Source organism: Orbicella faveolata, unplaced genomic scaffold, assembly GCF_042242905.1.
Source record: "Orbicella faveolata isolate gen_17 unplaced genomic scaffold, um_ofav_v1 contig_2, whole genome shotgun sequence".
Lineage (NCBI taxonomy): Eukaryota > Metazoa > Cnidaria > Anthozoa > Scleractinia > Merulinidae > Orbicella > Orbicella faveolata.
In genome coordinates, this window is record NW_028301547.1 from 3,120,495 (window position 1) to 3,137,773 (window position 17,279).

The 17,279-nt window shown below is 38.7% G+C and overlaps 1 protein-coding gene across 1 annotated transcript; it reads right to left on the reverse strand.

Moving 5' to 3' along the window:
• Nucleotides 1-314: 314 nt before the first annotated feature.
• On the reverse strand, nt 315-17,240 carry LOC110058462 (sorting nexin-29-like). The gene is made up of 25 exons (XM_089288925.1): nt 17,079-17,240; nt 16,890-16,957; nt 15,894-15,946; nt 14,179-14,253; nt 12,163-12,209; nt 11,849-11,938; nt 11,256-11,340; nt 10,967-11,037; nt 10,478-10,539; nt 10,049-10,154; nt 8,323-9,637; nt 7,679-7,840; nt 7,091-7,136; nt 6,956-6,992; nt 6,384-6,447; nt 5,729-5,857; nt 4,859-4,956; nt 4,393-4,468; nt 4,269-4,305; nt 3,989-4,105; nt 3,521-3,673; nt 3,173-3,247; nt 2,712-2,777; nt 2,101-2,240; nt 315-1,397 (listed from the first exon to the last, which is right to left on the reverse strand). Exons 1-25 carry the CDS (start codon nt 17,113-17,115, stop codon nt 1,319-1,321), a joined length of 3,288 nt encoding a protein of 1,095 aa, XP_089145051.1. The 5' UTR covers nt 17,116-17,240; the 3' UTR covers nt 315-1,318.
• Nucleotides 17,241-17,279: the final 39 nt, after the last annotated feature.

Sequence of the window (17,279 nt, forward strand, 5' to 3'; positions counted from 1 at the left end):
CTGGTTTACACTAGCGACATGACAACATAATGACATAACGACACAATCACTCACAACGGTTATGTGAACATTGACATAAAGACATAAGGAAAAGTTCAGTTTTATTTCCTTAAGCCGTTATGTACGTGCTGTTATGTCGTTATTTTTAGGTCGTTATGTCGCTAGTGTGAATCAGGCCTAAGCGTTGAATGTTGTCCTTCAGTAGTAGTGTTCTTTCGAGTGAGGCCTTAAACTACTGTTTTTAGTAATAGTTTGTCTTCAGCTTGTGTTTGGAGGTATTTAGTCAGAACAAGATGCAATAAGACAAAAAGAACAAATATAAAATCAATTTATTGTACCATTGCCGGGCGCGGCTTTGATAATTGCATTATCGCGAGCTTTCTTAAACTCTTAGTCAGGTTTTTCTTCTCGGTTAATAAGTTAACGGGACAATTCAGTCATAGTTGCGCTTCAAAAATTCTTCATGCAAATATTTCAAACAGTGAGGTGGATTCCTTATCATCATGATAAAACAAGCAAAACATAGTGACAACATTTGCTAACTAAGCAAAACTAGACCCCATGCAGTGATGAAAAAACATAGGATTGAAAGAGCTTTCAAATCGTTCCACTATCTTGAAAGTTACGAATGTAAACAACAGTATTAAAGATATTGTAACCTGTGCTGCTAGTTTGAAACTAAAATCGAAATAACTCAGAAACAGCCAGTAAACCGATACAGGAGACAAAGTGAAAAGAAGTCGTCTGAACAAAACGGCCAATTTGGATATATTATTATAATGGATCCGAGACTTGAGGACATAAAACAAAAGAAATGACAATGAGGTTGACGGATGAATAATTAATTATTTTGTTCCCCAAAGTTTCGGAGCCAAGTTAGATTTGTATAGTGATCAATAAAAATTTCTCCCTTTGCACAACATACATCCCCAAAGATAAAGTTTTCTCGATTTTGGATCAATCGCAGTTTTGAAGACTTTTTGACTTCTAGACTTTTTGAACCAATTTGTGTTCCATTTTTTACAACAACCCATTCCAAAATGTATATTCACTTAATAAAAAAATGTGTTTGTTGATATATTAAATTTGACTGTATAAAAGTGTAGGAGGGTACTTCTGTCTATTTGAAAGTCTTTGAATTCTCATCACAGCCTTCCATAGACGAAAGATGAAAGTCACTTTATCCGTGGCTAACACAATTTCTGTTTGATGATTTATTCCTTATCTCCCATGACCTGCATGCTTGGCTTATATTGAACTTGTTGCGAGAAATTAGAAGCAGATCGTTGTTGGAACTCAGTGGAGAGTGAGATCGCGTTTACAGTCCAGTATAGTTCACTGAACGTTTTCTTCTGGAAGTTGTCTCTTTCTTGACCTTTTCTGGCGGAAACGGTTCCCTGTGAAGCGAGAGAAAAATATACTAACACGTTAATTGGATAAAGGGGAAAGGTGTGCTTGAACAGAATAGATGATATTCTCGGTATAGGACTGGAACTAGTTTGTAACTGAGGCTACAGCGGGGAATCTCTTTTTAATGATATTAGCCTCCATTGCAAGCTAGTTCCAGTCCAAAACCGAGAATCCGAATATGGTCTATTGATCAAAATGAGGCTAAAGATGAAGCTGTGTTGCAAAGATTGAATTATAAATAAGTATCCTAAAAAACACGTGACTGTTCTCTGTTATTCAGAGCACCATCATTACTGAACACAACCACTTGTAACACAAAACTGCTAGTCATATATGACATATCGTCACGGTTTGTGCGTCTTGAAAAGTTTAGCCTGAATTTTTCAGGTGTAATCCGCGTCAATCTTCTTCATCCTTAGCCATCCTTGTTCCTCCATGGTTTATAGTTATCTCTTTGGTGTTTTTCTATCTTAGTAAACTACTATTTTCAGGTTTCCTTCAATTTAAAGGTAATTTTGTACCAGGCCAAAATAACTCAAAATGCCGTGACTGAGCCCCCTTGAGCTAGTTATTACAAACTTTTGACAGAATGAAGAAAAGAAAGAGATTGATTCACAACAATGTCGTTGATTAATTAGTTTCTAGGATTTGCCTCATTACGTGAATAAAGTAAAACAATTTGTCACTCACGCAAAGAAAGGTAGAATCTGTAGTAGAGTGGTTTTTGTAGTTTCGCTGCGCAGTCCTTGATCACTTGTTACATATAAATTCACTACTCTTCTCAAGTAATCCTGCAGTAATCTTCTACGATCCTCCACAAAACGAGAATCCTACGAAAGAAACACGCCAGGAATAATTAACAATTAGACCCGTAGCCCGCAAGGGCTACGGGTCAATAGCCCATTCGGCTTCGCCTCATGGGCTATTGACCCCTGGCCCTTGAGGGCGAAGGGTCTAATTGTTTTAGTATCACCCAACTAGTCGGACAGAAAAGGTAACAATAAAGTTAGCAAATGCAAGTTGAAGAAATATTTATTTGGGAATAAAACGAAAGAAAGCGTCACGCTCGATGGCGCCAATTTCGCTACTCGAGGACTATTACTAATAGTCCCCTAGTAGCGTAGCCAATCAAAATGCAGGATTTGCATTAGTCCACTAGTTGGCTGATACTAATGTGTATTAGTTGTCATTGTCCTCGCATGTGCTGTATTCGGTAGTGCTCGGTTCGTGCTCGGTTCGTGCTCGGTTCGTACTCGGCTCGAATTTGCGAGAGAAAATAAAATAAAACAGACTGTACCTACCTTATTGCCAAGTGTTTTCTTGGGTGGGAACTTAAAGCTATCTGCTACAGCGAATTTTCGTCGTAACTACAGAAAAAATGGAGAAAAGAATAATTTATTTATTAAAAAAAGAACAATTAACTTGAAACTGAAAAACTTGCACTGAATTTTGTTGTAATGATCTACAGAAGATGGCCGCTTAGTCCTGCGATCAAAAGACTATCGCATGCAACTCTCATATTTCCCTTAAACTTTCACGTTTTACCTTAATTCAACTTCGCTTTCGGAAAAACTGTTGGCCTCTGAGAGCAGATAAATGAGGTCCGTAGACAAATATCAGCACACAGTTTTACGCTTAAAGAGAGATTACATTGTTGTTCATTCAAAACAGTTTTATTGTCTAGAGACTTAACGGCTCGTTTGGCTCTCTCCCCCGCGTAACGACACCGTTATCAATAAAAAATGCAAAGAATTCTTCTTACGGTTTTGTGCATCTCAAAGAACTGTGAATATCTGCGATATACGTTCCACTCGTCATCCTTAATTCTCACGTACACCTGTCAGATAAAAAGAAGTAAATTGAGAAAACTAAGGTCTAAGCAAAATGGCAAACATTTTACACCGAACGACTGCTCGTGAAAGAAGCAGTAAACTTGTTTCTCAAGAGTCTAATCGATTCTCGAGGCAAAGCTCAGGAAAACGTTTTTACTGATTTCGGAGGTACCATTGAGTAACTAGAAATGACTTCTATATCATATTGCTACTATGTTGTAATTTTAAGTTTCAAAACTTCAAAGTTTGATTTTCATGGGTGTCCCCGTCCTCCTCACCTGATAAACATGATGTACATTTGACGAACGGCCACGTAAAAACACAGACGGTATCCATACATTTACTAGGGGTCTTGTGCCGACTGACATCACCGTAGGGTCAAAGTCCGATAGGCTGGTCGCATCGTCGGGACTTTCTAAATCTTCAGGAAGCTAGCAAAAAAAAAAAAATAATTAAATTACACAGCCGGAATGGAATTATGTCCAAATTTACTTAATAAGCATTTTTGTCCCGTTACGGCTTTATAAGTGGACGGTTCTGTTTCGTTACGGAGGTCCATGTAATTGGGTTGCACGACTAGTTTTAAATTTCTGCCCATGTGTTGAGTATTCTGGAATAGGCTTCATTTTCACCGCTACTCTGGTCGTTCTTCGTAAAAAGCGGCTGAAACTTGAGGTAAGAGTTTAGAAAGAAAAGTGATTTCTTTGCAATGAACTGGGACCTAGTTAAGTTCGTACACTCCTTACCGGTCCCCTGAGGTTGACAAGTTCCTCTCGTAGTCTTCTTACTTGATACTGGTAATAATTGACTTGTTTATGAAGTCGTTCATTGAATTCTAAGAGTTCTCCGTGTAAATCAGCCACCTGAAAAGAAGAACTGTGTTTAATATTACAACACTAACTCATACCTTCGTGCTTGTAGTTTAATACAGAACAGGAGAACACCATTTCCATTACTCTGGATGCTCAACTGAAAAGAGTTAATTATCAGTTCCATAGGTCTGTGTCCATAGGTTCGTGTTCTTACCTGAATTAACTTTCTTTTATACTCTTCGGCTTCTTCGCTGCGAAGCAAAAATGAAGAAAAGGTTACTTTGAAAGACAACGTTCGTTTTTACAAGACTGTGTTGAGTACCAGGTTAGAAACAAACCTATGCCGAGCTTGTTCTGTGTTTCTTTCTGGTGGTAGAGGTGGGAGAACATCATCCCGTCTGATTCCGGACAAAACTGGAATGAGATGGACAACGCCAACGATTTTAACAGTTACAAGAAGTTTACAACGGACAGAAAAATAAAAGGTAATACGTTAAAGCCGCTTGTTTGTAAAATTTCGAAGCAACCCTCCAGTTCAATAGATGACAAGGTTAACCGTCAAGAGCAAGAAAAACTATCGCCAACCGCGCAAGTGTGAGATTGTTACACGCGTGACCACACGCGACACAAGCGCGTGACAAGTCTCAGCGGACAGTTGACAGAAAAATTACACTCATTTAATTTCGAACTCCATTTGAAAAGCTTCTAACTGCCATGTCACCTGGCCAAAAGTAGAATTTCACAGTACTACACACAGTTTTTTTTTTAGTGTAAAAAAATTAGAATCTCTCGAGACTTCCTTACCTTCCGTTGTTTCAGATGACTTGCCGTGTAAATCACTTCTTAGCGCTTGCACGGCGCCCACGTATTTCTTCAACTGATGTTTCAGCAGTTCGTTCTCTCTGCAAATCAGTAAATGAGTCCAGTTGTAGACATAGAAATTATCTGTATACTTCTTACGTGGGACTAGGCGGAGGAAATTGTGGTAACAAGGGTATGTCATGAACATTTTTCTCAGTCCTATTAGTTATTTTTTCGGGCTTTAAAGAACTTGTGAACACTCGAAGCGTCAGCTTCACAAACGCGCCATTTTTGCGGTTAACAAACGTTAAGTTGATAAATAGCAAAGGCAGCGTCCACACTTCGCTGGAGAAATTTGAAAACGCAGCTTTATTTCTACGGTTAGACCTACCGTCCACACTAATCCGGCACGAAAACAGAGCTCTTCGAAAACGCTCTTCAAACCGGAGGAATTTGAAAACGCCAGCTTTGCGTTTTCGTGTGGATTGAAAACATTAGCTTTTCGAAAACGATGACGTCACGACAATCACGTGATTTCCCTGCCCGAGTTTTCCACCCAAATCCAAAATGACCGCTGATTGTTGCGTTGCGAAATTTCTCCGGCGTAGTGTGGACGGAAAGCATTTGATGCGTTGTCAGTGAAACCTCCGTTTTCAAATTTTCCGGTGTAACGTGGACGGAAAACATTTGAAGCGTTTAACAGTGAAACCTCCATTTTCAAATTCCTCCGGTGTAGTGTGGATGGCGCCTGATGTTTCGCTTACCTGCCGACACAGCCTAACAATCCCTTTTGAACTAATACCACCGTACAGTAATGCATTTTAAACCTTAACACGTCAAACATCAACTCGATTTCAATGAGTAAAAGCTTACCTTGACAAGGACCCTATCTTGGCTGTGTTGAAGTTCTCTTGTTGTTTCAGTTCCTCTCGAAGTTCCTCAGTCTCTGTACTAAGTTGCTGTGCTTTGTGGCGTTCTAGATCTAACTCACTCTGAAGATTTCTAAAAATGTAAAATTTTAACAGTTAAAAATTGTTTTTCCAAGAGTCCAAGATTGTCTGCGGACATTTCAGTGGAAAACTAATTTTTCCGCTTAAGTTTTCGAGCTTTGTCGAGTTTAGCTACTCCGTAAAATCTTTTATGTAATCGCCTTGCATCTTTCTGTGATTTATGACCGACTCGATAACTATTCTCGATATTTTCACTTACTTTTGTGAACTTACTGGTTTCTCTTACGTGTCTCACATTTGCATAATTTTGGACCTACATTTTCATTGTTACAGAGTTTCGCTCTATCAGAAAAAGCTGATATTCGAGGTTATTCGATCGAAAGGACTTTTTAGCTACTTTTTGTAAGTTTCTTTGACGTTTCTGTGTGGATTGAAAAGCAGTTCCAACCCTCTTATAAAACCATTTTATTACAATGTACCAGAACTGACAGCAATACAGCCGGGTTGCAAGAGAAGTTATCCACAATATCATTTTTGAGGCAATACACAAGACACGGTATCCTGATAAACAAACGTACCTGTTCTTTTCTTCGATCTCATCTTTCCTCAGCATCATGGAGACTATAGCCTGTTTTAGTTCACCTGCCCAAAGTAAAGTTTTGAAGCTCAACTAAACGGATACGCTAAAAATTCTCCTCAGTGTGTCAATATCACTTAAAAATTTCAATTTCTTCAAAAAAAGAATTAAATCAGTAAGCTAGAATTGGCTGGAAAACCTCTTTGCCTTTGTCTTGTAGTTTTCGCTATTTTGAAAAGTTGGAAAAAGTTCTTTGAGATTTGGAAGCCCGACAATAAGGATCTGATTTTAAAGAAGAGTAAACGAAAAATGATAGCCGTCCGTCAAGATTTCAAGATGACGAACTATGCCGAAATGAAAACGGGCCACAATCTGCACGGACAGAATTGAAAACGCGAGGCACGTCTTCATAAGTTTGGCTTGGGTTAATCCTCATCGGGAATTTGTTCCAGCAATAAGGGAACATTGATTTATCAACATTTACAATGGTATTTTTCCATCAATATATTAACAGTTTTCTGCAGCCGTCCTGTGACAGTACAGACATTCATTCTTGGCTGGCGGGATATTTACCTGTGCTCATTCCGTCATGTCTGCTGGAGTAGTCTCGCTGAAAAAAATTAAAATAACACTTTAGCAGATGATTAATTAATAGTTGAAATGTTTATTCACAACAATTTACGTCATCATGAAAAGAAAATAACTTGCCTGGGCAGGTTGATCTCCTGTAGTTCTCTCAATAGCGACAAATCCCCTATAAAAATCACAAACCTCTTATTCAATAGGAACAGAAAACTTGTAACCGATGCTTATGGAAAGCGCGGGTAAACATGTAACCGATGACAAGCGCGACAAAACATGTATAACCAGTGTCAAGCGCGGAAAAACATGTAACCGAAGACAAGCGCGACAAAACATGCAACCAGTGTCAAGCGCGGAAAAACATGTCACCGACAGAAATCGCGGGAAAAGATGTAACCGATGGAAAGCGCGGGAGAACATGTAACCGATGGAAAGCGCGAGAAAACATGTAACCAGAGGCAAGCGCGAAGAAACATGTACCCGATGACAAGCGCGGGAAAACATGTAACCAGGGCGGGAAAAGGTATATAAGCGCCCTGATGTAAATGATGGCATGCACGGGTAAACATGTCACAAGTGGCGAGCGCGGAGAAACATGTAAGTGATGTGTAGCCGGCAGCTCGGGAAAAGGGCGGAAAAATCGCCAGAGAAAGATTACGAATTCTCTCAAATAGTATTACAAGCACTGTATGAAGATAAATAAATAAAATTTACCTGGCCATGTTGTCCATTCCTCTCTGCGCATCAGAACAAGCGGCCAGCGCAGCTGCAGCCGCAGAGGCATCTGATGTCATGGCTGACGTTGATCTGTTGTTTAATAAATCGTCCTTCTTTTCAGTGAATTCTTCAGCATCTTCAACATAAGACCAGCTAGCACTGTTGGTGGAAACAAACACAGTTTGAAGCAATTATTGCACAGACAAGATGCTATAAGAATGATTACAAAACCCAGAGATCTTATTGGCTGTCACTTACACGCGAAAATTCGTCCAATCAAAGACCCTGAACGGTATGTCATCAGTGTGGAATTTTTCAGGTTGAATGTAAGTAAAAGAGATGAAAGATAACAGGATTAACTCGCTATATATGCCTCATTTCCAAAGTACTAATTTCGCGTTTTGCTTGTGTTTACTGCCCAGGAAAACATCCACGCAACGCGCGTGTTACATTACCGGGAGGACTGGACATACCATGTCTAAAAATAACCTAAGAGTAATTATTGACTCTCTTGCACTTCATTGGGCCCGTAATAGCCAGGAATGGATTGAGCTAGTGAAAAGAGAGTACTTTTCTCTAAGGCCAGCAAATGCTACGTAAATCTCACTCGAAAACCGACATCACATTCACTTGTCACTGACCTTGATACTGATGCAGAATCTGGGTCATTTTCTGCCGACACATCAGGCGGATAAAGAAAAGTGGACTGGGTTCCAGTTTTTGCGGTCTCGCCACCCTCAGCTAAAGGAACAAGGGGTTCTCCACTGCCCAACAAGACAACAGGCTCAACTGTACAATCAATTGTACCTAACTGTGATTCAGCACTTGTGTCTGCTTCATAATCATACAAACCACTGACACTCCTGTCTCCATCAAGTTCTTCCCCATTTTCTGTTCTTTCCTCATGGAATGTTTTCCCCGAAGGACTTTGTCTCAACTCGTAAGACTCCTGTGTACTACAGGAGTCCTCTTCGACGCTCACTTTGCTTATGTGAAGATTGTCCAGGTGCACGGCAGCCGAACATTGTGATTCATTTGCAACTTCAGTATCAGAAGTTGTCTTCTCCATAACAGCAGGAAATTGCGATTGCGCCACTGAAAAGTTTGAATCACTGGAACTTCCTTCTTCTGCTAAGCTATATACACGAAACAAATCTAGGTTCTGTTCTCGTCGAGGTAAATTTTCTTTTTTTTCACAGGAAAGCGTTTTTGTACTCGAGAACCTTCCACCAAAACCTTCACCTTCGGAAACGTTCCGTCTTTGCAATATGTCACTTTCATTTGCTGTAAAGTCACCCTGAATCTGACGCACAGATTCTGTACTAGTTGTGTCGAGCTCAGAGACATTCGGTGTAGTTGAGGACATTTCTTTGTCATTATCACTTTTCGTTGCGTTTTGAAACTGCAGTAAGTTTCTCTCGTGGCTGTCTTCTTTCGCTTGGTTAAGGAATAATCCTGCTGCATCGAAGACAAAATTGTCCCCGTCTTTTCCCTTAGTGGTCTCTCGCACCCTGACCCTCTCCCCCATAGTGCCATACCTTGGTCCCGAAGTCACGTTTTCGAGGAAATCTTCTAAATCAAAACCGCTGGTTTTAGTTGCCATTGGAGTGTCGTCCGCAGTGTTTTCTACGGCAACCGAGTTGTCAGGTAAAGAAATAGATTTCGTTACTTCAGTAAATAAAATTTCTTGCCCATTCACACGTGATTTTTTCTCTGAGGTTCCTTCAGCGACTACAGTTATGTTACCGGGATAGGAAGATGAACGGCTATGCCCTACAGTTGATGCCTTTGAGTCAGAATTTGTCTTACAAGTCTCTTCCACTGTCGAGTCATCGAGAGGAAAAGCTTTCACGTGTTCCGTAGTACCTTGAAGACTGTCATCTTCTTCGATCGACACTATGGCGGCATTTCGTTTTTTCCTCTTTTTCTTTCTCTTTTTGTCTTGTTTGGATTCATCTGGTAAAAAATAACAAGCAAGAGAAATGCTAAAGATTAAGAGCACAAGTGACATAATTATACCTAAGACACTATGCACGCTGACAGGCGTAACAGGAACTTCGGAGAGAAAAGGGGGGAGGAGAGGGAGAGAAGCCGTTGCGCTTTTCACCCCCTCCACCCCTCCCCCGTTTACACCTGCTAAGGAGACTAGTCATGATTGGACAATTATACTAGCCCCACTACGAAATAAGGCCGGTTTCTCACGCATTTGACTTCAAGCATGAAGTGTTTTCCTTTCTCCAGAGAGAGAGATTTATCTAAGCATTTTATCAACCTCACTTTCCAGGCTAGTACTGTTGAAACACGTGAAGAGAAATTAGATAATTATCTCTCTTGACAGTCTGAATAATGTAACAGGAGATTACTAACCAGTTAGTCCAGCAGAATATACAGGAGCGGGTTCTACAAATTGCTTTTGTGGAAAAGATGGCAAAATGTTGGTAAACACGTCTTTGTTGATCGTCAGTGCTGGCGCCTGCAGAAACAAAACATGCAGTGAGCAAACATAGCCTTAGTTTTCACATCAACTTAATGAGTAATAATTATTGTCATGTACATTAACATTCTTGTAGCCTTGGCCTTGCCTCATGCAGTGGCCGTATGGTTAGCATGCTTGACTGTGCATGGAGTTGTCCACTGGTTCAAACGTACAGTGGATGAAAAACTCCTGCGATAAGGTCTGGTGCCTATAGGTCTAGTAACTAGCATTTTAATGAATTGATCTACAGTTTCAATATTTAGTTGCTCAACGTATAAATTATTCCAAATCTCAATTGAAGTACATGGTCATATACTTGCCTGCCGCACTATGTTCAGTTCATCACTATCAACAGTAAGGGCAAACAAAATAGGACTGAGACCTGCAACGCAATAACATGTGGCATAAACATTATTTTATTTTATCAAGCTGGGTAATCACCATACAGGTACATTTTTATGCAAGGTTAAGGTGTAAGTGTCTTGTACAGAATGACAACCAAGAAAGAATTACATATAACAAACGAATGTAGCAGTTGGTTCTTTGGCCCATAAATATCTACAATCAAATATATTTAAATAAAAGAACTTAGCAATCTGCGTAACATCATGAACCTCCCTGTTATGTCATACTTTTATTAATTTACCCCAGCAGGGCATACTGTTCACTGATTCTTGATAGAATCACTAGAGAACTCTTAACATCTGCTGGTGACCACTAGAGTCCTCTTTTGTCATTTCAGAAATCTTTACCACATATTGTACAGTCTGTAGAAACAGGCAAAAATTCTCTCTTCTGAGGATTCTCACCTGCAGCAATCATGGGAAGCATACTGGCACGCTCTTCATCCATTAAGAAAGCTTCCTTTTCATAGAAATGACTGCAATAAAAACATGCAATAAAAATTAATATATTCTTTAGAACCACGTCAAGTGTTTACACAGCTTTCTCGTTTTCCAGGTCATTGTGTTATAATCACATCATCTAGAGCAACATGGAAAACTGTATTCATTAATAATAGTTTCTTGAATTTTGAGATCTTAAAGTCAGTACATTTTTAAAACAGGTCTTAGTCATGAAGATGTACAAGTTGCTTGCCTTAAAAGTGTTTTATTTCCAACCATGTGATGGAAATATCGTTCTAATGAGTGTTCATTCAACGTAGACCTCAGCCAGGCACGACCTTGAAAAGAGAAAACACTTAAAATTAAGTTATACCAAATTACTGGTAAATAATGATATGTCATTGGGAAGTTCCCATCATACAAAAATCCTCTGTTTTACATCTGGTCTGAACTGACCTTGCCATGGCAGCCATATTGTGTCCCAAAACAATGAAATGGCGGCCATTTTGGTGTCTTAAACTAATCCTGTGGGATGTAAACACTTTCGATAGCTTTAAAACATTTGCATGGTTGCTGGCCATGTTAGTGGAAATACTCTTGACTATAGGGAGCTAAGTTTTGGCAAACATAATAAAATTGATATCGAAAGGTCACAGATCTTCCTTTGGTTAATTTGTCCACGTGACACATTAAATTGCAAACTAATTTCATAAAATTCATTTAATTTTGCAATATTACATCATGTTAACTACAGTCAACACATCTCTCACCTGCAATCAAGAAAGAGAGAGTCTGTGATGACGAACAAGAGTCACCTTTCGTAAACAATGTATTTTTATTACTGACCTCTCCCAGCATCTGTTGTTGCTTTCTCAAGGGCGAGAAATCTGTCCACTTCCAGCTTTTCCAAGTGACCTTTCACAAAGTTCCAGAACACTAAAAAATTGAGGAGATTCACATGCAATTTCGCTTGTATTCAGTTGACACCAAATTATTTTTCCAATACAAAGTAGTTGTTGTTGTTGTTGTTTTGCAACCTAGCTGGTCACTGGAATTACATATTGGTACATTTTTAATTGAAATTGCATGAGTTGATAGAATAATCTGTTTCAGTTTCAGAGTTTGTGGGTTTTATAAAGTAGTATACAACAGTTGCATACCTGAATCTGATTCTAACTTTACAATCCCTGCTGCTTGACCAACTTGCCTGGATAAATGATTGAAGGCAAATGAACATTAAGGCCTAAGTTTTTATCATTTTGCTGTTAATATTCAAATTTTATAAGTACTGTATGTCAACAGACCAATTTCTATATATTAAAATTCAGCCTAAAACAACAGACCTCAGTACGAGGCTCTGGGGAATAACTACAGAGTTTGTGGGGTTTATTCCCCAGAGCCTCATGCTGAGGTCTATTGTTTAAGGCTGAATTTTAATATATCGAAATTGGTCTATTAGTGTTGTTATTTTACTAGTGTCCCCAGTTAGTCTATCTAAGCTAAACAAATTTAGATAAAGGTTTTACTTAGTTTACTTAGTACTTACTTAAGGCCTAAATAAATAAATAAATAAATAAATAAATAAATATACATTTATATAGCGCCATTTTCCACTAATTGTCCATGGCGCTTTACAATACTTTGAAATTAAAATCCTAATTCTTTAAAAACCTAAAATCCTAAATCCTAAAAGTTAAAATCCTAAGAATAAAATACGCTATATAATACAATTAGGCTAGAAATAAAAAGTAAAAACTACAAATCAAATGCACACTTAAAAAGATAAGTCTTAAGATTAGCCTTAAAAACTGCCTCTGATGATGAGAGTCTGATCTGGAGGGGTAGTTTATTCCAGAGCCTTGGTGCCGCCACGGAAAAAGCCCTTTCACCATACGTTTTGAGATTTGCTCTAGGCTCATCAAGCAACCTGTTGTTTGAAGATCTTAATGTCCGACCAGAAATGTTAAATCGCAGTAGGTCTCTAATGTAATCAGGGGCCAGTCCATTCAGAGCTTTGTAAGTTAACAACAATATTTTGAAAATAATCCTAAAATGAACTGGCAACCAATGTAAGCTCCTTAGTATTGGTGTGATGTGTTCCTGCCTTCTAGTCAAGGTAACAAGGCGAGCTGCAGAGTTCTGTACAAGCTGAAGTCTATTAATCAGATACTTTGGGAGACCATACAGTAGGGCGTTACAATAGTCCAAACGCGATGTTATGTAAGCGTGAACAATAGTCTCAGTAGTACTCTGGGATAGGTATCGCCTAATTTTAGCTATACTACGAATGCGGAAAAATGCGCTCTTGCAGGTTATTTTAACGTGTTCTTTGAAATCCAAACATTGATCGAATGCAACTCCTAAATTCCTGGCCTGTTTACTAGACTTGATTACTTCATCACCAACTCGTATATAGTCGAGGGGTGGTCGTGGACGATATTTAGAACTAATGACCAAAAGTTCAGTCTTATCCCGATTTAACTTAAGTTTGTTGCGCAGCATCCAGTCCCCAATGTCCTTAACACATAATTCTACGGCCATCTTTGAGCTTGATAGATGATTAGGACAGTTGGACGTAAACGACAAGTACAACTGTGTGTCATCTGCATAGAGATGAAACGGTATGCTATGCTTTCTGGCTATGTCACCCAGCGGACTTGTATAAAGGGAATACAACAAGGGTCCCAGTACAGAACCCTGTGGTACCCCGTAGGGTAAATTCTTCTTTGACGATTCAATTCCATTAACAGAAACAAACTGTTCGCGTGAGTGAAGGTACGAATGAAACCAATTAAGAGCAGTGTTCCTAATACCAAAGCGATTCTGTAGTCTAGATAACAAAATCGAATGATCGACAGTATCAAACGCAGCCGATAATGTAGTTTAAATTTATGCAACAAAAGCATACGGTAAGTCATAAATTATTATATTGAAAAGACAGTGGCCATCAACCCTTAATAAATGCCCCCCTTGGAAATCAAAGGTATAGACAAAAGCTTTGCCAAGATTTGTTCCAGTTTTATAAGCCCCTTATTACATAGTTTTTTTTTTTCATAGCACTACAGGTATAAGCAGACCAGAGACTTGTAGATACACTCACAGATGTACAAAACTTTACTAGACCCTGTCTGATCTATTTACCATGTGCACTGATAACCATAGGACAACACTATTACCTAAATGCACTAACTCTGGACTTTTTAAAGCCATGTTGAAAGACTGCCTCAAGCTGGGTTAACAGACAAACAACCCTGCGAAAAAATCAATTAAAGTATTTTAGGGTCAACTCCAGTTAAATCTAAACTATATTTTTAAGCTATCCAAGGTACAGGGAATGTTTCTTCAAGTCTCAAATAACAACAAGTTGATCATGAGAAGTAAGAAAGGAGACAATTTCCTAATCAAAATCAATCAAAATTTCTGCTACAAAAAAGTGAAATAAATAATAACCTATATACTCGTCAGGAGTTCTTACATAAAGTAGTTTGTCTCTTTCACATAGTGAAAACACGATCGATCCGCTATAAGTACTTATCGATCAACACGCTGAGACCAGTGAAATCTCTTCAAAACCATCTGAATGGCCGCTCCACAGATGTTTCCATCTATTCCAGAATTGGCTCGGGTCTTCCTATAGGACTCCACGTGTGAATTTTTATTTTAGCTTGCCATTTATGTATGCAAATTAGGAAATGCTACGGTTTCCTAGCACGCCAATCTTTTCAACGTTTTCTATAGTTTCAAGTTAATATTGTTGTGGAATCTATACTCTACCTAACTTCACCGTCATCGCTACAGTCAGGAAGCATTTGTAAGTCTTTATATTGTGTCCTGTATTTTTCTTATCCCTCGGCTCTTCTTCACATGTATTTTTATTTATTTTTCTAGTCGAACCTCGCTTGATCTTTCAATACTCAATGGGCTCCTCGAGTCTCTTCAACAGAGCATGAGTTCGAAATCTCTAGGCGTAGCGTCAACAAGAACTGTAAGCTACACTTCCCTTACCAACAGAAGATTGCCATCACAAATGAAGCAAATAAATAAAGAAATGAAATAATATAAGATTTTAACCATCAGAATATACTAGCACAAGCTCAGTGTACTTTCATTTTGGTATTCACAGGCAAGAAACCAAATTCAGCAGATATTTCAGATGATATTTCAGATGTTTCTTCAAAAACAATAATTCATTGCAGGTTTAAAATCATAGGAATATGCTCTCCTCCCAACGCTTCGGCAGGTTTGGCACTTGGGTGGAAGCCACCTTTCTGAGCGATGGTAAAGAGCGTCATGTAACAGTCACGGTAAGTCTACCACCTGTATGTTGCTTTTAAGTGCCAGCGGTTTTCCAGTTATAACTAAATTTCAACCTACAACCCGCACCCTGCACCCTGCAAAAAAGACCTGCCACGAGATTTCTATCACGTGATAGTTGACGAGGGTGCAGCCTGAGTCAACTGTCACGTATAGAAATTGAGAGTGAATAATCTAATTGTTTTAGTATAAATCTACTAGTCGTTCAAAACTTAATCTAAATCCTCTTCACAGACACTTCGAAAACGCCAAGAAGCGGCCATCATTCTGTTAACAAGGGTACTCTGCTATGCTACTTACCATCTATCACAGAATAGATAGTGAGTAGCGTAGCCAGTCAGAGAATGGCATTCTTGATAGAACGCTAGTAGATTTACACTTGTCTAAAACTTGATAGTAACACAGAACTAGCACGAGCTGTTGGTGTAATGATGGTGTAAGCAAGGAGAATTTACATGCATACGATCAAAGTAAACAAGTTGTTTCCCTTTTTTCATTGCAGAATTTTTTAAAATAGAAAACATTCTATAATTTGATAGAAACAAGAAAATTAAATGCCATTTTATTTTATCAATACCTGCTATCTCCATCAGTTGCAAGCTCTGTTTTACCACCAAATCTGACTTGACACTAGGAGCAAAAACAAATCAAGAAAAAATTTCACAATGAGACCTTAGCTTGTCACTTAAAAGTTGTTTGAAGACACTTGCAAGAAATGAAGAGAAAAAAAGGAGAGAATAAATCAAGCAATAACTCTGAGATGTTTGTTTTCTCCTCCAAAATTCTCATATGGTTCAAGAGGAAACTGCAATAAATGCATGATTTATCAGCTATATTATCTGTACCCACCCTTAAGGTCATTCCCCAGTATTGCATTGCGCATCCCTACTACACATAATTTCACATGTGATTAGCGCACGCACATTAAAAAATGGTGGCTTTTTCTTTACAGCTGGATCTTGCCATAGAGGTAAATCGTCATTTTCTCGCAAACTAGTGTGGTGACCTATCATTTTTTTCTGTTGTTTTGAATTGAGTAATAAATTTCTCAGTGTAAAATATATATGGGCCAATTCTCAGAGTAGAACAAAAAGCAATTGTCAGAAACGTGAATTTAGCAAGCAATCGTGACTACAATCATGGTGCTATTATAAGGATTTATATGGGTATAAACAAACATGGGGACCCCTCATTTTTATTTCAAAATTTAAGTTCCTATAATATAAACAATCAATAGGCAAAGTTTCACCAAAATCTCAGTGCAGGTTCTATTTCAGTGGAATGACCTTAAGCACCCTCATGAACACCCACTTACACCAACCGCCCCCACTTTTTCATACTACCCACCTCTTCACCCCTTTCCATTCAACCATCCTTTACAAAAAACAGAAGCATTGTGCTCTTTAACTACCCAGATGTCTAAATAAAAGCCAATTACAAAGATCAAAGTACGTTAGAGTTTGACATGTGTACTTCAAACCATACTGAACACTAAGCCAATATAAGCTTATTGTGGCCAAGATTGTTAATTTCTTTGTCAACAATTAAATTAAAGAAAATCTCTGGTTTTTACCTGTTTTACGGCATCTAGTAATCTGTCAAGGAGGTTCTGTCGTTCGCCTTCTGTATTATGCTGCTGACCTTATTGTTAAAAAACAATGTCAAGATTAGATTTTGAGTTCCGATATGATGTCAGCGTGATTTGATCGAGTTCCGGGATACATGAACAAGAGAACGAATATTTGCCAAAAAATAAGCTTACCACTCATGATCTGTTTCTGAGTAGACGTCAAAAACATTATAGTTACCACACTGAAGGTTTAACAACGACAGCTAGACAGAAACTTGTGCTACAACGCATTTCAACGATCGATCTGCTTTCATTTCTTCAAATCTTCGGAGGCCATGTTGTTTTGTTACTCAATCCCTTGTCCACGCATTTGATTGAGGGGAGTTGGGAACG